The 23,714-nt window shown below is 51.8% G+C and overlaps 1 protein-coding gene across 6 annotated transcripts in view; it reads right to left on the reverse strand.

The window, feature by feature from the left end:
• Positions 1–23,714, reverse strand: part of Nfatc1 (nuclear factor of activated T cells 1) — a 131,845-nt gene that overhangs the window by 102,370 nt on the left and 5,761 nt on the right. For all 6 annotated transcript variants that reach the window (XM_031366137.1, XM_031366136.1, XM_031366139.1 and 3 more), the window contains exon 2: positions 13,429–14,530. In XM_031366137.1, coding sequence (XP_031221997.1) covers positions 13,429–14,530 — 1,102 coding nt within the window. The remainder of the gene's footprint in view (positions 1–13,428; positions 14,531–23,714) is intronic.

A 23,714-nucleotide genomic window follows, 5' to 3' on the forward strand; every position in this document is an offset into this window, starting at 1 on the left:
CCAGGCTGGCCTCGAACTCAGAAATTCGCCTGCCTCTGCCTCCCAAGTGCTGGGATTAAAGGTGTGTGGCACCAGCACCCCGCGGGTCCTGTGTCTTACTGAAGACCTTGCGAGGACACTTTCCCTGGCTTAGCCTCCCGCCCAGCAGAGGCTGGCCACTCTGAAGCACAGGCATTGCCATCAGGGCTGTCAGATACCATGTGACTGGCCCCTTCTCCCAACCACTGATGAAGACCAGTCTCATGTCAGAGCAGAGTGTCAGGACTTGTTAACTATACACGACAAACAGCGTAAGACACTCTATAGGGGCTGGAGAGATGGTTCAGTGATTGAGAGCACTGGCTGCTCTTCTAGAGAAGCCAGGTTTGAGTCCCAGCATCCTGACAGAAGGCTCACAGCTGTAAACTCCAGATCTGGGAGGAGCCAGCGTCGCTGGTCTTTATAGGTATCAGCACTCATATACACATAGCCATACACAGATACACACACACACACAGACACACACACACACACACAGACACAGACACGCACACAGACACACACACACATACACACACACAGACATACACAGACACACACACAGACACACACAGAAAGACACACAGACACACACACACAGACACACACATACACTCTCACACAGACACACACACACTTAAAAATAATAAAACAAGTCTTTTTTAAAAACCCTCACTAAGCACCAGAGAGACGGAACTGCAGGTATGGGCGCTTGATGCCCCATCTGAAGACCTGACTTTGATTCCCAGGACTCTCATGCTAGAAGAGAATCCATTCCTGCAAGTTGTACTCTGACCTCCACATGTATATTATGACACAACCACTAAATAGATAATTAAAGAAATACATCACAGAATAAAACGTGCATACTGGAGGTGAGCCTCCTGTGGTTGGTTCATGTGTGCTGACTAATGCCTGTTAAATGCTGAGATCTGGAACCAGCTCTCTTTTCTATCATTAAGCTTCACATCAAGCACCCATGCTTCCTCTCAGCCTATATTCAAAACATAACATTCCGTGGTTCTGAACACGTTTTCCTGAATTCATTCAAGAAAATGGTGTTCGTGTGAGAGAGAGAGAGCATGAATGTGTCTCTATGTGTCTGAATGTGTATGTCTGTGTGTGAGCAAGTGTGTGTGTATGTGTGTATGGTATGTGTGCATGGTATGTGTGCATGTGTGTGTCTGTGTCTGTGTGTGTGCACATGTCCATTTGTATGTATGTGTGTGTGCACATGTGCATGTGTTCATGCATGTGTGTGTGAGCAAGTGTGTGTGGTGTGTGTGTATGCATGTGAGTGAGTGTGTGTCTTTTCCTTGATTCTGGGGTCCTGAGGGTCTTTGGGTCACAAAGCAGTGTGGCCTCCTTATGTAGGGTCTGAAGGGACCAGGCCTGCACGCTGCGGGAGGGATGGGAGGATAGGTTACGTGGGAACGATGAGCAGCTTCCCCTGATAATGGGCGAGTCAAACCTTCCACAGTGCTTGGTATGTGGGCGAAGCGCAGGGACAACCCACCAGCTCTCCTGTTTTGAATCACTGTTCCCATGAGAAAGGGCTCTGCCTCCGACTGACAGGAAACGTGAAAATGCTGTTGGCGAGCAGGTCACAGTGCAGTGACCAACTCCACCAGATCCCAAGCCTGAGGCCACAGTGGACTCATGGTCCCTGGTTCCTGTCGCTGGCGGCTGCCAGGTTCATCTCTCCTCCATGCAGACCTTCTGCACAACCTCATGAGGACCTCAGCCAGCTCAGCCAGCCTGCTCAGGGCCACACAAGTCTCTCCAGTCACAGCTCCTAACCCCATACAGGTACCTCATCCCTTGGCTGGAACCAAGCATTAGTCTTAGCTCTGTGCTCAGAGAACACCGGCAGGTGACAGAGTCTTTCGAGACAAAGCCTTGCTTCGTGTTTGTTCTGAGTTCTGCCTCCTCACTACCACAGGGTCCCAGGCAACTCAAAAGTGTGCTCACTACAGGAAACATAGGTGCTTCCTGCCCCAGAGCTCAGAGCCACGGCTGGGCAGATGACAGCTAAGGACTGAGTATCAAGGCCACATACTTTCCTCTGCCTCCCAGACTCTAATCTACCTCTGAAGGGGGAAGGGAATGGCAATTTATAGCCCGGGAGTCTCCTTGCCACCTTGTATGGGAGGTGTTGGAAGGGGCAAGCTTGCTCTGTGTACTGACCTCTAGGGTTAAAGCAATTGCTGAATACCACAGAGTGGCATAGGGCATCCACAGCCACAGCCACACAAAGGCCACATAGGCTTCCGCAGCCACAGACACACAAAGGCCACTGGGCTACCACAGAGTCTGAATCCAGCATGCCCTAGCGTTCACACCAATCTGACACACAGAAGAGCCAAACAACCTTCACCAAGATCCACAGCGGGGTGTGAGTATCACACAACGTCTGCTAGGATGAGACAGGAGAGGAAAGCCGAAGGCAGAGACACGAGGGAGGGAATGCTGACTGAGGCAATGATCCACCCAAAGCCCTTGCCCAACGACTGCTAAGAAAATTCCAAATTAGGGAGCTGCAAACACCGGCCTGAGATCAGGGCTTGCTCTGTGTGAGTTCCCAGGTGAGGCGGCGGTGTCAGAATCCGTTTGGAAGGTTGAATTCCTGTCCTGTACACACTAGAACATGTACAGATGAAGCTTCAGAAAGCCAACAGGAGCTCAGAACAGTAGGGTGAGCATACAGGAGCAGAGGGCAAGCCAGGAACCTCCGTGCTGGGGCTCTGGCCTTAAACTGGTTTGCAATGGAAAGCAAACCTGTGACTTGTCAGGGGCAGACTTGGAGAGCAGGAGTTGAAATCACCACCATGGCCGCAGATTAACTTACATGGTAAGTGGTTCTTTTTAGTGTGTGTGTGTGTGTGTGTGTGTGTGTGTGTGTGTGTATGTATGTATGTGTGAGTGTGTGCATGTATGTGTGTGTATATACACATACATATACATACATACATACATATCTCTCTATCTATCTATCTATCTATCTATCTATCTATCTATCTATCTATCTATCTATCTACCTACCTACCTACCTACCTACCTACCTACCTATCTATCTATCTATCTATCTATCTATCTATCTATCTGTCTACCTATCTATCTATCTATCTCAGTCACCGTAATGGCAGATCGTAGTGGTGGCACACAACTTTAATCCCAGCACTCAGGAAGCAGAGGCAGGTAGATCTCTGAATTTGAGGCCCTGCTGGTCTACAGAGTGAGTTCCAAGACAGCCAGGGCTACACAGAGAAACTTGTCTGTGGATGGGGATGGGGGGTGTGTGTGGGGGGGAGAAGAAGACTACACAGTAACGAACCTAGTTTGTGTAGCAAAGAAGATACTGAATGGTTTTGTCTGTCCTTTGTAATTCTGCATGTGCATGTGTATATGTGTTCATGTGTGAAGACAGCTTCCGGTGTTGGCCATCGACTTCCACCCTGCTTAAGACGGGGTCTCTCCAGTGGTTCCTGGGTCTCCCCGGTGGCCCCTCGGTCTCCCCAGTGGTCCCTGCTGCACATGTGGGGCTGAGCTAGCCCGTGGATTTCTAAAGCGAAGCCATTCTCTCCCCTTCTTTTTTCTTCTTCAGGGGTTATGGGTACATACAACAGCCTGCTTTATGTGTGTTCGGGGGAGCTAAGCTCTGGTCCTCAGGCTGTGTTAACTTTCATGGAAAGTCATCCCACCTACAAGAGTAATTCCTGTGTGCCAGAACCCAGAGGGGATGGATCTGCAGAGAGAGAGAGAGAGAGAGAGAGAGAATGGGGAGGATGGAGGGAGGGGGAGGGACAAACAAAGGGTTGCTGAAGGCCATCCATGCACTTCTTGGCTGGTTCCACAAACTCTGGGCCTCAAGGGCTCCATCTGTCCATCCACCCAGGGCCAAGCCCAGGACCACCCAGCAGCACTGTCCAGAGTGCACATCTGGGCTGTGGCCCCCTGACCACAGGACTCTTGGCCTGGGAAAGCTTGCCTCACCCAAGAGGGGCTGGTCTTTCTAGAGGTCCAGCCAGTGCTTGGATAGAAGAGGACTGGTAGCCACCCCAGCCAAGATGGACAGACAGACAGCCTAGAGGCTGGCCCGATGGAGGCAGGGTATGTAGGTTATTTTCCTTGCTCAGAACATGAGTGTCATCTCTGCACAGGATTCCTGGCTGCCTAGTCCAGGTCCCTGAGCTCCTACCTTCCCAAAGCAACCTGGGAGGACCTTAGAGACCACAGGTGCCAATAAGCTGACCCTTAACAAAATGTTTCCTCTTCAGATGGAAAGGGTGGGGGTAGGAGCAAGGACACATTGGAATACTTTAAGGACTCTGGCACACCACCATCCTGCCCGGAGACTGGTGACCAGCCATCCTTGTCTGTTGGACTAGTATCTTGGGCATGTTACTAAAAGTGGCACTTTTCTATACCCAAGAGAGAGAGAGAGAGGTGCTCAGCATGGGCCCCACTCACAGGATAGTGAAGGAAAAGGACCCAGTTCCCATCTTTCCCACCTAGAGCTAGGCTTAGGACAAAGGAGCTGCCCTCTGTCTGGGCCCTTCCTTTTGTGGTCCAGCCTCTACCACAACAGCTGTGCAAGTACAAAACTTTCCCTGCTCTCCTGGACCTGACACAGCCTAAGAGCAACAATCAGAATGAGTGCTTCACTTATTCTGAGTGCAACCCACTCTAGTCCCTGGGCTGGTCCTATGGTTGGGGCGCAGGGCAGGGAATACGAGGGACTCGTAGGCAGGTAGTCCCTGTAACAGAAAGCAGAGTGCATGCCTGGCTCGGGAGACCAAGTCAAAGTCACAGATCTGGAACTTGCAGGATCCAGACAGCAGATGTGTGAGTTTGTGCATGCAAATGTCTGGGCACGCAACATGTGTGTGTTCAAACTGCAGATTCACAGACCTCATACATTGACTGTTTTCCAACATCACCAATGAGAGTGCAGAACATCTCCAAGGAAGAGCTTCTTCCAGGTCTTGGGGCACTCTCTGCCCTTCACCCTAAGACCTCTCTGGTCCATGGATATCCCATGAATCTCCTGTGCATCTGAAGCCCTCCCCTCCCCCAAGGCTTGGTATCACAACATTGTTAGGATCACTCTTATCACGTGGGTCCTTGGATGGGTGGAGGGCAGAGCTCAGGAGCCAGCCTGAATCCCCAGGCTCTAGGAGACCTGGGCTCCTGGGTCTCTAGCCAGATGCTAGAAGGGTCTCTGCCCTGTCTACCTGTTTCAGACTGGAAAACAAAGAACAGAGGAAGAAGGAAGGACAGATGGAGACTATTTCTCAGGAGGATTTTTGTGAGAAAGGAACTAATTGTATAGCCTCTCCTGCTCCCTCTGCCCTGGGGCAGGCCTGCCATCTGCATACCCCACCTTTCCCCTGGGCACCCAGCTTCCTCTTCCACACCAAGCCTTTCTCCAGCCACCCAGTGACGCCCAGCAGCTGCAGCTGATCCGGACTCATATCACTGATGTTTTAATAATGAGAATGCTTTAGGCCACACCTGCCATGCATGCGCTACTTATGAAAAATGAAAATCGAAACAAACGAACACAATAACTCAAACATCGCACAAGTGAATACAGGACGGAGCACAGGCAAGTCACAGGACACTTCTGCCACATCCTACAGCTTGGTGTCCAAGTGATGCGGAAATAGTTGCCGGTTACATTCCGAAAATTGGTTCAGTCTGCTCCACATGGTGGCACCTACAAGGAGGCCACTGCCATTGAGGCTGTCTGAAGCAAGCTCCCTCCTGTCAACCATGATTCCCTGAGCTGTCACAAGGCAGTTAGTCCTCAACGATTATGAGACACAGAACAGTCTGGACACGTTGGCCCAGGGTTGGAGATCCTAGACACGCAGCAGAGGTTCTGCCTCATGCAGAACTGACGACTGCAGTCTGACACCTACATAAAGAGTCATAGCTCTGTTCCTAGCTTAGGGATTTCAGGCCACCAGCTGATTATCAGTGTCACCAGCTGCCCAGGGCCCCTTGGTTCTAGAGTTCTGGTTCCAGCAAACACAAGGTTACCATAGAAAGCTACTACCTGGAGATAGATGGCCTGGAGCTTTGGACACACACAGCCACAGTCACCTGCATGGGTTAAGCTAGGGATTTGCACAGGTCTCTGTCTGCATCATGCTCATCTTGGTGACCTGAGTGGATCCTGTTCTGGAAGCAGCAGGTTATATAGCAGGGACAGAGCTGGGTGGCCAATCTATGCAGGGCTGCCATGGGCAGGGGCCAGGGGGCACGGCCATTCCTACACCAAACCTCCTGGCGATATATGCATCTGAACACTATGTGCATGTGATTGATCACCATGTCCTAAAGGAAACCTTTTCATGGGCTGGAACACTGGGCAGGCATGGTGGGCAGTGGCACATGTCTTACCTAAGCTATCACAGCAGACAAGTCGTCTCTGCTTTACAGGCGATTCACCTGGCCAAGGTCTGTAATGGCCCCTTGGATGCGGGCCTTCAGGAGATGTGTAAGCCTTCTCAGAGTCCTACACCAGATGCAGCTTCCCTGGCTATACTTCCAAGTACAGCAATGCCTGACTCTCAGACTCCTGCCACCGGAAGGGGGTTCAGAGTAGATGACAAAAAGACAGACAGGGGACCATGGAGATGGCACCGTTAACAAAGTGCTTCGTAAGCACAGGAGCTGAGTTTAGTCCCCACATTATAGGGAGGAAAAAAAAAAAAAAGCCAGACCCATAAAAGCAGAAAACAGGTGGATCCCTGGGGCTCGCTGGCAAGCTCACCTAACCTGCTTGGCAAGCTTCAGGCCAGTATGAGACCCTCCCCCCACCTCTCTCTCTCTCTCTCTCAAAAAAGAAAAAAAAGGTGGCTGGAGCCTGGGGAATGATAGTCCATGATGTCCTCTGGTCGGCATATCCCATGTACACGCACACTCACACACATATACACACACACAGGCGCACGTGTGTGTGCACACACACCACCAGCACCACCATACCACAGCATTGTCTCCCAGCTGAGTTTCATCCCTAGGCAGAGACATCGCTCCACAGGCAACCCTAACTGTAACGACTCCCCACAACTTTCCTCAGGCGAAAGCATGTGAGCAGAGCTATGACCACTTCATCTGTGGTCACCGGGGCATGTGACCTTGGACACCTCCTCCCAGCCAGGGCTCTTAGCACGATGGGAAGTCTTAAACTTCAGACTGCAGAGGCTTAAACTGAAGGCTGCAGAGGCAGAACCCTCCCAAACCTGACTGAGAACAACCTAGAGCAGACACAGCCTATTCGCCCTCCTGGGGACACAAAGTTACATTTTGATTATTCTGAGACTGGCAACAGTTAGGTCTAGATGGTTACACTTAAAGAGCCCGAGCTCAAAGCCTCAAAGACTTGATGTCATCTTGCTCTCTCCCCAAGAAGGAGGAAGTGCACGAGTTCCGCTTTCTTTACAGAATGCTCAAAGGAAATCCAAAGGCCCGCAGCATCCCCCACACTGACAGAGCTTTGCTTTCACAGCCTCCCTGAAAGTCCTAACTGAAACACCGGGCTAACTTTCCAGGCAGAAGTAAATGAGGCAAGGCCCATTCTCCAAGTATCAAACTGTGAACAGACATGAGGAACCAGCATCTCGGTCACCCTGGACCACTGCAGAAGCACGAGGGGAGTGGAGAGAGGATTCATACACAAACCTTCCAGGTCTTCTATGCGGCACTCATAACCCCACAGGCCCTAGAAGACAGTCCTATTCTCTGGGGCGGGTGAGTTCTCAGGCTCTGGCTCTGAAGCCCCCCACTGTGTCCTTCCAAGGAGGGCTGGGTTCAGTCCTGCTCTCAAGCCCCTGCTGCCCCCGTATTGCACAGAGCACATTTGAGGGCTGACTCCACAGGACCATTAGGAGGCAGGGGCATCACAGAGGTAGCACTTGGGATTCAGGCGTTAGGGTCAGCTCATCTTGTCCTGGCTTTATCAGTTAGCATCTGGGCGTGTTCACAAGGGACCTCCTTGGTTCTGTCAGTGATGAGGTGCTTGTGTGGAGCCCTGGCATGGCCCAATGCTCCTCTATCTGCAAAGCCTCTCTAAGATGGGGTTGGGGTGACAGACACTTCTTCCCCATCTCAAACTATCGTCCCTCTCCCCCTCCAAGTCTCCAGGGACATCCAGAGTCTATAACAGAGCAGGAAGATTGGTATGTCATGCCTGCCTGGTGAGGCTGGTGGTGCCCCCACCCCCAACTGGGGCAGGGGCATCAGAGGCCAATTACAAAGCCGAGAAGAAACAACAGGTAGCTCTTGAGAACACAAAGCGCATGACCATGGACCCACCTGCGGCAACCTCCCTCTTTCCCACCAGAGCCTCTGCCTGGACGCCTTGTCTGTGCCTGTCACCTGCTGCCTGGGGCTAGCAGTCTATGTGGGCACTAACTTTTCCCATACTACACACTGTGGCCCCAGGTTCACTTGCCCTTCTGTGCTTGTACTGGCTGGTTTTGTGTGTTAACTTGACACAGGCTGGAGTTATCAGAGAAGGGAGTTTCAGTTGGGGAAGTGCCTCCATGAGATCCAGCTGTGGGGCATTTTCTCAATTGCCCCTTGTGGGTGGTGCCATCCCTGGGCTGGAAGTCTTGGGTTCTATAAGAGAGCTGGCTGAGCAACCCAGGGGAAGCAAGCCAGTAAGGAACATCCCTCCATGGCCTCTGCATCAGCTCCTGCTTCCTGACCTGCTTGAGTTCCAGTCCTGGCTTCCTCTGGTGATGAACAGCCATGTGGACGTAAACTGAATAAACCCTTTCCTCCCCAACTTGCTTCTTGGTCATGATGTTTGTGCAGGAATAGAAACCCTGACTAAGGCAGTGCTTTAGAGAAAGTCAGGGCCTTCCTAGACTCTGGCTTGCAACCAATCTAAAATCATCGTGGACCCAGTGAGTCCACCAGCACCTACAGACATGGCTGTTCTTGGCAGATGCCAGAGATCAGGGCAGGCCAATTTGACCAACAGAGCCATCACCCGGAAGGACCTGAGGACCCAGGAGCCAAAACTATCTTTCACTGACATGGTGCCTTCCCCAGGCTACAAGGACACTGGATTCACTGAACAGCTGTCCAACTCGAAAATCCCCTGACGAGAGTGGTAAGCAAGTGTGGAGAAGATAAGAGCTGGATTTATTGTGAGCCATCTACGGGCATATTTTATCTTATTCCCACTCAGGATAAACTCTGAGCTATTCCGATAACCTCAAATGCAAGAGGACTTCTTAGACCTTTTGAAGCTAACACTTGCACGTATCATCAAAGCCACTGGTGTCATCAAGGCGTCCAACATCACAGCCGAAACCTAAAAGAAACAAGGTCTGACCTACACTGATTTGAAGGCAGGGCCCATTTCTTATTGTCTGAACCAAGCCGCTCTCTGAGTAAAAGCTGTTTGCCAAGTCTGCCCCACCCATTGGGAATTCTATTCTTTAGAAAGCAATGACCAATGACCAACACATCACAAGCTAACTCAGCAAATGTGTCTCGGTGTCATGCACACACGTAGTTAAAAGGCTTCTGGACATTAAGACACTTCCCAGGAGCTTGTCTCAGAAGGAAAGAAAATACTGCTGTGTTGACCCAAGCTCTGACACACAACGCAGGTGCTCTGGGAGGTTTTGGCTCAGAATGGAATGGATAGACGAACAGTCATTTAAACTTTAGTTCCTTTGGGTTAATACTAAAGTCCTCTAAAGGCGCTGTTGATATGGCATGTCGGTGAAATGCCTGCTGTTTATGTCCCCATGAGGACCTGAGCTTGGATCCCCAGACGTCACATAAAAGCTGGGTGCTGCAGAACACATCTGTAACCACAGTACCGTGGGTGGGAAAGCAAGCAAATCTTTGAAGCTCATCTGCCCACCAGCCTAGCGGGGTCGGTGTGCTTCGTATTTAGTAAGGGATGCTGTCTCAAAAAAAAGGAAGATGGAGAGGAATAGAGAGCACACCCAAAGTTGACCTATAGCCTCCACGTGTGCGTGCACGAGTGACTGAGCATGCGTGCACATACCTACGTACAACCTCACACAATTCCCTAAAAGCTATCATCTGAAAACTACATCCAGGAACAATCGACTGTAAACTGTCACTCCAGACTCGGTGCGCTCTGATGTGCACCCTTCCCACACATCGACAGGTGCCAGCATGCTGCTCCACACTGTCACTCCTTCCTGGCCCATTCCTCACCCATGCTCAGCAGGGACAGAGAAGGTGGCTCTACCTGCACAGAAGGTATCTGCCGCTGTCATCACCATGGGAGATGCTCAATCAAGTTCCCTCAACTTCTGTGCCAGTTTCCCACAGCAACAAGCAGCTAAATACGGTGTCTAAAACAGCGAGTGAAAGCCTTTCCACTGCTCTTATTCACTTCACAAATATAATTTCTTCAGTTGCTGCAAGAGTTTGGTACCATTGTTTGACCTGCCCCCATGGAGCTGACTGGAGTGCCCTTGGACAGGAGAGAGAGTGGGTACCACAGAAGAGAACAAACAAGACCCCTAAAGTAAAATGGCCCCAGAATAATAGGAGTCCCTTGGGGAGACACTAGAACTCCACATTCTTTTGAGCTGGGATGGAATGGGAAGGCTGGAAGAAGCACGGTGCCCGGATGGAGCAGTGCCCGGATGGGGCGGTGGAGGTAGATTCATGCTATGGGAATTCTCCAGCCCAAAATCTGGAGGATACGTGGGAACCCAGCCTTTCAGGGGTACCTCCAAGTCCCTGCTGCCTGGTGCTTGTGCCCTGAGAGCACCTGTGGGGAGGGAGTCTGGCTTCTTCACGGTGATGATGGTCAAAGCTGCCCACATCACCTCCCCACGAGAGCTCCCAGCTGCCTAGAGCAGCCATTAGTGAGTTTATGGAAACCCATTCAAAGGGACCAGGAAACAGATTTTGAGGTGAACCAAAACAGTGGGAAAAGGTGAACTTCAACCCCCAGGATGAGGTGGTGTTTGTTTGTGTAAGCTCATAGGAATGTCATGGCATCCCAGAAACCCCAGGGCCTCTGAGACCATGAGATAAAGACCACGGGATCACAGGCCACTGGGCCACCGGCAGCGCTCCTAAGCAGAGGAAAAACACAGCAACTGCTTCCCAGTGCCACTAGCAGGCTGGGCTGGGCAGAGAGCCAGCTGGGGACCACCAGGAATGCCCAGCGTAGTGAGGACACCTCTGTCTCTGTGAAGATCAAAAAAAAAAAAACCCCAAAAACAAAAAACAAAAACCAGCAACAATAACAACAACAACAACAACAACAAAACAAAGAAAGAAAAAGAGGAAAAAAAGGTGGGTAGATTCCATGTTTGAAGACATTTTGTCATTGCCCTGAAAATATAATATAGGTAGTCAGGTATTAATCTGTGTCCCCAAAGTTCTAATTTGGACTCTTAGCCCCAGCACCTCAGAGGGTGACTGATGAAGAGACAGGACTTGACCAGGTTGGTGTCAGTAGCATGAGCCCCGATCCAGGCCTGAGGTACTTAAAGGAAGAAATGGCCATGGCCCACGGTGGGGTGATGGCTAGCGCACGCTGGGGTAGCATGGAGGAGCAACCAGCTGCCACACAACTTTCAGCCTGGGCTTCCAGTCCCTGAACTGGTAGAGAACATATGCCTGGTATAAAAGCCACCAGTCTGCGGTTCCTGTCACTCCAGCCCCACACACCACGCATGTGCACACCTGCAGCACACCACGCATGTGCGCACCTGCCCTTAACTTGTAAACAGCTTTTACTGCTATGGCTCCAGATATATTTTAGTTACATTAGTCTTCCCTTGATCTCAGGAGTTCCATTAAGTTTCTGTGAGCAACAGTGACCATGCACCGCAAATTAAAAACGTGATGCTGATGACTGGGGGTGGGGGTGGGGCAGTGTTGAAATAGTCTTGGTTTTCATTAAATAAAAGTCATAATGACAGTATGGCCGGCACAACATTTCTTTAGGGATTTTGGGTTCCTGACATGCTCTAAGGACCTGGGCAGCCCTCTGGGCCTCCTAGGACAGATGGAGGGACACAGGATAGAATGACAGAGGCCTGTGTACAGCAAGACAGGAGACAACTCTGTTCCATGCCCCTGCCCTCAGTCTCTCTGCTCAAGACAGGCTCCTAGTGTTTAGCAACTCACTTGGGCCTTCCCCTTGCCGCAACTCACAGAAAGGTTCAGCAGGCCGGGCAGTGGTGGCACACGTCTTTAATCCCAGCACTTGGGAGGCAGAGGCAGATTCCTGAGTTCAAGGCCAGCCTGGTCTACAAAGTAAGTTCCAGGACAGCCAGGGCTATCTATATAGAGAAACCCTGTCTCGAAAAACCAAAGAAGAAAAATAGAAAGGTTTAGCAGTGCCGTTCCCCCTGGGCACTCGACCTCGCAGAGTGGCCCCTCAAGACACGGCCATGTGGCTGTACTGCGTGGAGCTAATGTCTTCATAGCCGCTGTCTATCTAGAGGTCAGGGTGCCAAATACCAGATGGTGGTGCCCCAAGTGGGCATAAGTCTGCCCTGAAGAGAAGGGGATGGGAAGGAGGCAAAAGAGAAGCAGCAGGCCTTGGACCATCCGTGCCAAATGGTGGCCCCTGGGCGCCACAGGTGCCTCAGCCCATAGAAACATCCTTACTGATTCCACACACTCAATGGCCTGAGTGGATGTTGTCATGCCTCAACTGAAAACCCTGGAGCAGAAAGCAGCCTGCCAGGCGTCACAAATGGTACACCTGACGGGAAAGCTATTTAGTTAAAAATAAAAGCACTCAGCCGGTTCAGTGGACCCCGCGAATCATAAGCGGCCCCGCATCCCGATAAAAAGAAAAACCAGCAACTTGCGGCCAGAGGTTTGTGATCCACTCTCGCTCTGTTAGCAACCAGCCAGCAAGGGTGAGCTGCTCTCCCGGGAGGGGGTGGCTGTGCTGTTGGTGGAGGGCTGGTGAGCTAGCTGGCTGCTCTGAGGGACTGTAGAGCTGTGGGGCCCATCTGCCCCAGCATGGTGATAGCGATTAAGGCATAGAGAGGAAGTGGGCGAGCAGCAGGCAGAACGCACACAGGAGGATAGAGCTGCCTCACTCGGCTTATTACCAACACAGCTGTGCATGTGTGCAGTGCCTCGCTGTAGGCAGAGCTACAGAGCAGCACGGAATTCATGGGCTGCAACCCTGACACCTGTGAACGCGGCCTACAAAAAGTTAGGGTTCCCTAATCTAGTTCAAGGCATCCTTAGAAGAGGAACAGGCAGGTAGGGACAGCTATCAGCGGAAGAGGAGACAGAAGGGACTGTCGTAATGCTACAAGTCCCAGCATACCATCATCTCCAGAGAGGAGCCAGGGCTGGCTCTTCTGTACCCCAGCCACACCCCTACCATAGGCCCAACCCCAATTGGAGGCTGCTTACCTCATGTATGACGTCGGGGAAAGAGACTTGGGTTTTGCCCACTGATAGGAGGCCTGTGGCACCGACAGATACTGCTCGCAAAAGGCACCCTTCCGAAGGTGCTGGAAGGTGTACTCCTCGGGTGGGAAGTCAGAAGTGGGTGGAGTGGTGCCCAGGTCTTCCCCGGCTGGTTCTACCTTGAGAGCCACAGAAGGCGCATGCTCCAGTGCTGTCTTTCGAGACTTGATAGGGACCCCATCACCCAGGTCCAGAGTGCTATCAGTGGTCAGGGCGTTGATGGCTGCCACAATGGCAGAGCTAGTATACTGGGTGGTGTTACCAAGCCAGGTGTCTTCGGTCACGCTGACCCGAGGGGAGCCATGGGGGGATGGTGTGGGTGAGTGGTGGGGTGAGCAGGAGGGCTGCCGCCCATTGAGACTGTATTTGCGCTTGTTGCAGGGGGATGTGGGCCGGGAGCCGCGGGCACCGAGCCAGCTCTCCTCCGTGATGCTTGCCCGTGGAGAGGTGGATGGGGAGTGCCTTGGCGATCCCAGCAGGTGGCAGGCACCCAGGCTTCGGGGAAAGCCTTCCTCTGGGTCCGTGGTCTTGGGAGACACACAGGGTGACTGCCATGGAGAGGTCTGGGGGGATGCGTACGGGTAGGAGTAGTTGGATTCGTAGGAAGATGCCTCCGAGTTACAGCTCCTGGAGGACAGGCTGCTGGCTGGGCTCAGGCAGGAGGGGTCTCTGTAGGCTTCCAGGCTGGGCAGGTGCAGGGTGGCTGTAGATGGTGACCGTTTGCAGCTAGGAAGTACATCTTCCACCTCCACATCGTGGAAAAACTGGCTGCTCCCATGGTGAAGGCCCAGGTAGGAGGTGATCTCGATTCGAGGACTCTCCAGCGTCGGGGCCCCGTTGGGTCTTGTGTTGCCAGACGACAGGAAGTATCCCGAAGGCCCACTGTCCACAGCCCCTCCATAACTCGAGGGATGATTTGCTGAGGGGACAGCTGAGATGCCCGGGGTGGACGTCTGGAGGTCGTGGCACGCTCCTGGCAAGGCAGAGTGTGCTGTGGGAAGGGGCAGAGTTGAGGTGACGCTAGGGGACGCATAACTGTAGTGTTCTGGAAGAAGAGAGAAAAGACAGATGTGAGGCCAGTGAGCAGGAAGCACATACTCACAAAGGCAGTGAACCCAAGCTGGTGCCAGCCCTGAGGACTCCCTAGGCATAGCCTCTGGGAATGTCCTGAGGTCAGACTGCTGCAAGCCTTCTGCTAAACTATAGACTTATTCTATACCAGCACAACAGGGTTCCTCAGGCAGGTGTCCCCCACCTAATGTCACATGGCTGACTTTCACTGTCTTCTCTCTATTCGGAACTCGCATTCCCTAGCCAGTTGTGATTTCAAATCCTTACCCAACAGCCAAGTTACCTCCTCCCTCTCCCCCTCCCTCTCCCCCCTCCCCCTCCCTCTTCCCCTCCCTCTCTCCCCCCCTTCCCCTCCCTCTCTTTCTCTCTGGCATATATCACAAGTTAACAGGAATTTTTATATCTCTCCATTTCTCTGACTGACAGCAGCCAGCTTCCACAGTGCCGAGAACCGTGCCTGCCCTGTGGCTCACGGCTGTCTGCAGAGCCTCAGAAGGTGCCAGGCACAGCACAGCTCAGTACCTCGACCATTCCACTTTTTCAAAGGCTGAGAGAGGCAGGGGTATTTCAAATTCCACAGCACATGTTCATTTTGTTTCATGACTAGACAGACTAGTGCCTGAATGGCAGGTGAAGGATGGACAGTGGCAGAAGGAAGGATAGACAGACGTGGGGGGAGGGAGGAAGAGTGGCAGTGTATCGGTGGAGGGAGGTGCTCCAGATGCAGGGACCCAGGTGTTTAAGTAGGTGTTTAGAGGCAAATGGCTATATCAAAGCAGGCCAAACGTTTGTCTTCAAAGAACACACCCAAAGGAAGGATGACAACGTGGATTCCAGTGTCGCTCTTATGGCTACCTGAGGCTGGCTGGTACCTGTAAATCTACCTTCTAGGACTTCTAAAACAAAGCACACGTTTCTAAGGCACACCTAGGTCTCGAAATCATTGTGTGCTAATTACACTTTGGTAAGCACTTTTTAAAAATTCGTTGTTATAATTAATACTCCACAGGAAAGCCATGCTTCTGAACTTCTGACCAGAAAGGCTCTTCACATTGCAGAGCCCATTTACACGTGTCTGGAGAAAAGCATTTCCAGGTCTCTGAATAATGGGAATGAGCCTGAGGAAGTCTGAGATCCACACCAGGCTTCAGCTCCTGGCTGGGTGATATTGTGGTCAAGGACAGTGCTGCTCTCTGCTGAGCTCTGGCTCAGAAACCACCAAGGGAAAACTCCAGAAAGGTTAGGGTCTTGAAGCACCAGCCAAACCCTAAGAAAGTTTGTAGAAGAGCAGGCCAGACCTCGGGTAGGTTAGGAAGTTTCCACTATTGCTCATTCCCAGTCTTCTACCATCAATGGGCAGACAGCTCCCAAACCCTCTGGGGACACAACAGCCTCTTTATGAGGTGGACAAGAGTCTCACCCCAGTGTCCAGTGAGAGGACATCTGTAGTCCTCAATCCTAGGTCACAGAGACTGTGCGGAAAGGCCAGAACTGAGACAAAAAGGAGAATGGGGAAGAGCTAGAGGAATCGGAAGCGACCCATAGCAGGAACCTACATCTGCCAAGTGGATCCTCCAGCCAAGGCTGCGGTTGGAGGGTCCTTGTCAGACAAAAGCACCACTCCCCAGTCCAGACTCCAAATCTCAAGAGGCTGGAGCCTAACACTGAAACAGCACTGTTCTAAAGCCACTTTCTAGAGAAAGCAATACTTCTGAAGAGACAAGATTCATGGCTGGCAGCACCTGGGACCCACTAGAAGTTTGCTGAGTTCCTAAGCTCAGGCTGTTTATTTCTACAAGCACCGGACAAGTGGCAGGGCTGTCCACTGCCAGCGACCCCCCTTCAGGGCCAGTGAAGTACATAGCCCAGTCTTGGACAGCAGACACAGGCCACCCCCGGTACTTCAAAATGCAGCCCCAGGGAAGACTGATTGGAGGTACCGACTGTCTGTAGTACATAATGAGGAAGAACACCAGTCCCAAAGAATCCAGTTGGTAAAGATGTGAAACAGGTTCAAGTGGAAAAGCCAGAAGACCAAAGGTTGGTTGGTGAGACCAATAGATGGGCCAGCTCCTCTGGGAAGTTACCAACAGGAAAGTCTGGGGCAGGTTACAGGGACCCTGTCCAGGAACAGCACCACCCAATGCTGTCCAAAGCTGTCTGCTTTGCTGCTCTCACCAAAGGCTGAGAGTCTAAACATTCATTTTGGCAAAAGGAGGTGGGGCAAGAAGGAGGGAAGGAAGGGGGAGGAGGGGAGAGAGAGAGAAAGAGAGAGAGAGAGGGAGAGGGAGAGGGAGAGGGAGAGGGAGAGGGAGAGGGAGAGAGAGGGAGAGAGAAAGGGGAAGGGGAAGGGGAAGGGGGAGGAAGAGAAGGAAGAAGAGGAGGAGGAGAAGGAAAAAGGGGAGAGAGGGGGGGAAGGGGAAGGGGAGGAAGAGAAGGAGGAGGAGGAAGAGGAGGAGTAAAAAAAGAGGAGAGAGAGAGGAAGGGGAAGGGGGAGGAAGAGGAGGAGGAAGAGGAAGAGGAAGAGGAGGAGGAGGAGGAGGAGGAGGAGGAAGAAGAGGAGGAAGAGGAGGAGGAGGAGGAAAAAAGGGGAGAGAGAGAGAGGAAGGGGAAGAGGGAGGAAGAGAAGGAGGAAGAGGAGGAGGAGGAAGAGGAAGAGGAGGAGGAGGAAGAGGAGGAGAAGGAAGAGGAAGAGGAGGAAGAGGAAGAGAAGGAGGAAGAGACAGAGGAGAAAAGGAAAGGAGAGAAGAGGGTTTTCTGTGCATCCTATGTCCTTCTGTCCCATACAGGTGACAGACACAAAGAAAGACATTGCTGGAGAGATTTCCCTCGGCTGGCCCAGCACTTCCCGATCTAGAACTTTCTATGGAAAAGCACATTCCATGTTCCACGGCCCAGAAGATGTGGCCGGGATCTGCCCATCTTCTGGTAAGAAATCAGGTCCTAACTAGTCAATCAAAGGCAGTCCTGCAAGGTGAGGATCCCAAAATGTCACCGCGTTATTGCTAACGATAAAAGGGAGGGAGAAATTACAGACTAATAGGGTAGGGGTTTTAGGAATCGATTCCAGCATTACTTTCATGGATGCTGGAGTCTCGAAGTCTTGGAGGAATGCTTGTGTCTTCCCTCAGCCTCACCTCTGAACTGGGACTTCTGGCTTGGCACTGCCTAAGGCACTCTGAAGCCTGCCTCTGTCGTGACGTCGCTCTCCCTGCACTCGCATCCAACCAGGCCCCTTCTGAATGTCTCCCAAGGTCTTCAGAAATTCACACACTCACTGCTGCCCACAGATGGGCGTGTCCTTCATGACCCCACTTGCTCATCACCTAAAGGGCCCTCGGGATTACATCACCTGTGCTAGCTTTCCAGCCTACTGGGCTTTGGTACCACTGTGGTCCAGAAGGGTTCAACACCAAAGCCCAGGGCACAGTCCTCCAGCAGCTATGGGACACAGCACAGCGGTTCAAACTTCTGCCAGAGGCACCACTTCTAAGCCAAGGTGCTCCAGGAACACATCCTGAGAATGGTGGTAACCACACCGTGCGGGTGCTGTGAGTTGCCCAGACAACACCAAGTGAGATAGCCTCAGAGCCCCAGCCCTGAGCAGGCAGCTAATCTGCTTGGGGAGTCAAGTCTTACCAATGTTATATGCTTCCCTATGTTTCTAGAGCTCTGCGCACTGTATGAAGCCTGCCAATAACACAACACTGGAAAAGAATGGGCTTTCAAGTTTGGAGAGATGGCTTAGTGGATCGCTCCTCGCTCTTGCAAAAGACCCAGGTTCAGTTCTCAGCACTCACATGATGGTTGACAACCATCGATAACTCTAATTTCAGAGGGATTGGATATCCTTTTCTGACCTTTGCAGGCACCAAAGCACACACATGGTGTGTATCTACACGGGCAGGCAAAATGCTCACACATAAAATAAATACATCTTTTTTTTTTAAAAAAAAAAAATAGTTTTCATCTTAAGGGAACCCAACTACAGAAGAAAAGGAGGTTCGAGGCTAAGGCTGATGGGAAACCTGGGTAGCACAGCAGCTGTGCACACACTGGGAAGGCTGAGCCCAGCGTCTGCCCAGATCTCCAGATGCCGAAGACCCAAAGCAGTCCTGCGCGGCCTTGAGCCACCAGATCCCAAAGGAGGCACACCTGCAGTAGGGCAGGGCCTGGCCCCTGTGTTCTCCATCTCTCAACTGAAAGAATCCTCCGTCATCCAGACCAGCGCTGGCCCCACAGCTGACCGCCTTCTTTTGGAGGGAAGGGAAAATTGGAAGAGTTCTCTAGAAACTTCTAGCAACGAGACAAGACAAGCCTGGCAGCCCTGCAGCGTTTAGGCCAAGGTGTCAGCTGCCTGGAGGACTGAAGATTCCCGAAAAAAATGGCAGAGTGGCAGGCAGACGACATGGCACATCTCTGCTTGTCTCCTTGGGGCTGTCTTAGCAACAGGGTGTCAACTGAGGCCCAGAGAAAGAGGAAGAAGGTTTCTCACTCTGGGGCTGGCCAGATGCAGAGGAAGAGGAAGCTGTGGGAAGGACACCACGCAGGCCCCAGGACATTACCAGAGTGGCCTTTACTTTAACCAAAATGTTTGAATAAAATATGATCCAACATGGCAGAGGAAAATCCATAAACCATTCATTAAAAAAAAAAATAGAAGTGGGGTTTGGGATAGAGCTCGGCTAGTACGCACTCAGCTGGCCTTTATGGAGCCTTGGGTTCGATACCTAGCACTGAGTGTGTGCACACATGCACACCTACACCCGTAAGGCCAGCTCTCAGGAAGTGGAGGCAGGAGGATCACAAATTAGGAGCACTCCCGCTACACAGTGAGTTAGAGATTAGTCTGGGGCTATGAGAGACCCTTTCTCAAAAACAACCTATTAAAAACCAAAGCAATTAGCTCACACATGGATTTCCTTGGTCAAAGGCCAAAACCAAAGCTTACATGCCTAGAGCCACTGTGTGAGAGCTGACTACCCTCTCGTCAGAGTCCTCCGGCACATGAGCGCCCACTGACTGACTCCACGGCAGGGGGCTGAGTCCAGCTGAGCTCCCTCTTGCTACAAAGCCTGGACCCGGGGTGGGGGTGGGGATGGGAGTGGGGGGGGGCTGGACTAGCCCTCCACCTGCGCCAGCCTCCCCCTCATCACAGGGATCACTCTCTGGGGTCTATCGGGAATTCCAGGTTTCCCAGTAAACTCCTTCCCAATCCTGAGACACAGAGGTTGATTATGTAACATCAGATGCTGCTGCCATGCCCCACAGCCTGGCTTCTGCTGCCCGGGCCAGTAAACTGAGGTGGGGGAGACCAAGGGAGAAACACACAACCGAAAGCAAAGACCTCTCAAGCACACACATTCTGTTACGTCATGTAATTAAAAAAAAAAAAAAAAAAGGAAGACGCGGCTACCCTGTGCAGGTGGCACCGGCCATCCTCCTGTTCCTCTAAGCTCATTTCTCTCAATCACCCTGTGGCATTCAGTATTCCATGTGGATGAGATGTGGTGCAGGCAATGGCTGAGCAAATCCAGAGCTCTTAGCACTGGCCAGCTCCCACCAGCCTCAGCAAACTCAGCAAACTGGTATGACGGGCAGCTGTACCAGGGAATTGCACACCATGACAACCCCTGGTCTATGTCCTCTTAAGACTTGAGAACACCTGCTGCCCACCAGGCCATCTGTGGCACCTGCTAGCTTAGGGCACTTGGTATTTTACCTGGAGTGAAGACAATGTTGTGTGTCTGCCACACCACGTGTATGTGACACTCACATATATGTGACCCTCTGCCATCAGCATGGCCTTCGGAGCCCCCACCCCAAACTCACTGCTCACAACCTGAGCTCACTCACTGAGCACAACTGTCACAGCCAACTTTCACCTTTCATTTTAAGGGACACCCCTTTAGCCTTTCTTGGGGCTGTGCTGTGGAACTTGAAGCTAGAAATAGAACCAGGAAGATCCTGCCAGCCAGGACCTGGCCTCCGATGCCTGCCCACCCTGGATTTTCTGTGTGCGATAGAGCCTGCAGGATGTGGGTGAGGCTGCAAGTCTCCACACTTCAGGATGAAGACAGAAACAGTGCCAGGGCAGCATAGTTCTTGTGTTTACTTAGCGCATTGGATGGCGTTCTCTAATGAGGACAGTATGGTGACTGGGTCAGTCCCAAGAAGTGACGGACAGCAACAGGTTCTCAATACTGTCATGCAACGATGTGCTGAAGGGAGATTTACAGGGCGGAGAGCTGGACTTGCTGAAGCAACAGCAAATGTCACCCAATGATCCGCAAATAAGCTCACTACAGCATGCTTAAGGGTCCTGTGTCCAGCCTGGGCCCACACCTTTCCTCGAAGACCTCCCACACTCCCCCGGTGCATATTAAAGCATTACTTTCTCTTGTCATATTCCCAGGGTGCTCCTGCTTAGCCGAGGGCTTCTTTTGAAAACCTGCTACAGAGCTAGCATATCCTGCTCACACGGACAGGTTTGTCCTTGGTTCAAACAGCTATGCAACCTGAGCTCAGTGAGGCTGTTCCCAGCAGAGACCAACCCCCTTTTCCAAAAACATCAAACCTTAGCATACTTGGGGGGCTCCTGGGACAAGACCCATTCCTCCCATGGATTCCTGTGGTGGGACGGGTTGACCAACCAACATAGGGTCCCTTACATCCTGCTGGAAAGAGAGAAGTTGTGTCCCTTGGCAGAAAACACTTGGGAATAAAAGTTCTTCCGAATTCCATGCAGCAAAGCCCCCTTTTCCAGTGGTACACTGTTTAAGCCTGGAGCTGGTGGGCAGAACTGTCTGGGCCCAGGGCCTTGGCCAGTTTCCTCTTGAGTTACCACGGAGACAGAACTAAGCGGTCAGGCCAAAATAACTTACAAAACAGGAGCCCTGGGGCGGGAAATGGCACACCCGCCTCCCAGCTGATGAGCGAAGCAGCTATTTCCTGAGTCCCAGAAGGGAGCCTATGTCTCTTGCCCTATCCCCAAAAGCTGATCCTGGCCCACTGGTTGGCAGGGTGGAGACAGAAGGATGCCTGATCCTGGAAGAGAGTATTACTCCAGTCTTGTTCTGCTCCAGACTGCTTGCTTTAAAATATTCTCTTTCTGTTCCCTCACAAATGGCTACTGTGTTTCCACCACTGGCACCTGCTGTGCTCTTTGGAAATAAAGCAGAAGTCATCTTTCCCTCCTAAGAGACTAGTAAGGACCAGAGGTGGGGACGTGATAGGAGCAAGAGGCCCTGCCTAGGCCCGCAGCAGCCCAGCCTGTCCTCTGTGGGTGCGGTGTGTGTGTGTGGGGGGGAGGGGGGACTGTGCCCTCTTAATGCAGGACTGAGGAGGAAGGCTCTGTTCTGAGGTAGCCACATCCTCTTTCATGATGTGGATTTGTGTGCTCAGTACAATTTGCAAAACTCAAATATTCCTTTGCAATTGATCTCAGAGTTGTTCAGCCCTTCATGAATTTATGTTTAGATCCATGCCAGATAATGTGAAGCTCGTTCTGCCATTTAGTGGGGAGCAGAGAGTCTTGAAACTTCAGATGACTGTGTGATATAAATAATGTAGTTGGACAATTAATAAAATGTAATAACAGTATTGATAATGAGAGAGAAAAAAGCCGGAGTCAGCCATTCAGTCAGTCTGTTTGTCTGTCTGTCTGTCTCTCTCAAAAATGAGAAGTATAACTTGTGTTGTACATGTTGAATGTTCTCTAGCAACTTCTTTTGACACTATAAAAGGGAGAAAAAGGCTGGCCCCCTTCCCCAAGGCTCTCTCTTTCCAGTGGCCTACGACCTGCCAGCTGGAACTGTGGGGCTTAGATGCAGCATCTTAGCTTCACTGAGGCAGGGGCCCATGGTCACAGGGACATCCATCCACAGGCATGTCTCTGTGGCTCTGTGCGGTTCTCGGGAGCACTCTGTCGTGACCACACCTGGCCTGGGCTGCCCTTTCTACCTGATCTACTTCAGAGCAAAACCATAATCACAAGCATGTCTGAGGAGGATGGCTCCACACGTGTGAGGGGAGGAGGCCACCTAAACCCATTGCCCCCCAGAGTTCAAGGAGCCACCTGCTTCCCAGGCCAGAAGACAGTTTGGGGCTCACCAGTGTCTCCATCATGGATAACCACCCAAACTGACTTCCTGTGTGCCTTCCATGAATGGGCCCAGATGAATCTCAACTTGAGCATTATGTGTCCTGATACAGCTCAGAAAGACACAGTGAGAGCTGCTGTGTCCCGCTATGAGTTGAAGATTCCGGGGTTGGGGGTACCGGGGATTCTGAGATCCACTAATGGTCTACCTAAGCGAGTACAGTATCCTTCCCTCAAAGGTTCTCGTGCTGAGTGTGTGAAGATGGCTACCAAGTTGTCAGCTTCCCATATACTCTTTCCTCTCCCCAAGCCAGTCCACGGGCCACCATCAAGTACCAAAGCACCCGATTTGGATCTTTGTGTCTACTCCCAGTATTGGACCTGTAGTTACTTGTCCATTCAGAGTAAACAAGGTACAGGGAGGCCTTGAGGCTCTACGCAAACAGCAGGTAGCTTGGAGAGCCCAGGAAGGCTCCACGCTATCTCCCTCCCTAGAGACAGGATCTAAAGGCATCCTAAGGGAACCAGAAGCACTGTGGTGCACACACATCCAAATCCAACATGGACACCCTAAGGGGAAGTCAAGAGTAAGCTCCTCGGCCTGGAGCCTGAGAGTTCTGGAGAGAACTCAGAAAATGCCCCCGTGTACGTCACATCAGCTAAATCCAAATCCCTCAAAGCAGCAGAGCCAAGAGATATCAAGGGTCCCCACTTCTACCCCGATCTCTTCCCAAAGGTTGTCTCTCTTCCAGTCTTGGCTGTCTTGGATGTCCCTGACCCCAGAGCCCTGTAACCTGGGCCCTGAAGAAGGAAAACCTATCTGAAAGGGGGTCTTATGGGAGGACATGTGACAGTTGCTGAGTGGTGACTGCCAAAGTTGGAGCACTCACCTTCAAAAGCGCACAGGATGTTTAACTTTTTAAAAAAGAGTAGTGAGCGTCAATGGAATGCATGACACTCTCCTTTCGGAGATGCTTTACAAGTGTCATGTCTGTTCTGTCCCCATGCGGCTGGGAAACAGACCCTAAGGAAAGTACAGAAGGCTATCGTGGGGGGG

This window comes from Mastomys coucha, unplaced genomic scaffold (assembly GCF_008632895.1).
Source record: "Mastomys coucha isolate ucsf_1 unplaced genomic scaffold, UCSF_Mcou_1 pScaffold13, whole genome shotgun sequence".
NCBI classification, from domain to species: Eukaryota; Metazoa; Chordata; class Mammalia; order Rodentia; family Muridae; genus Mastomys; species Mastomys coucha.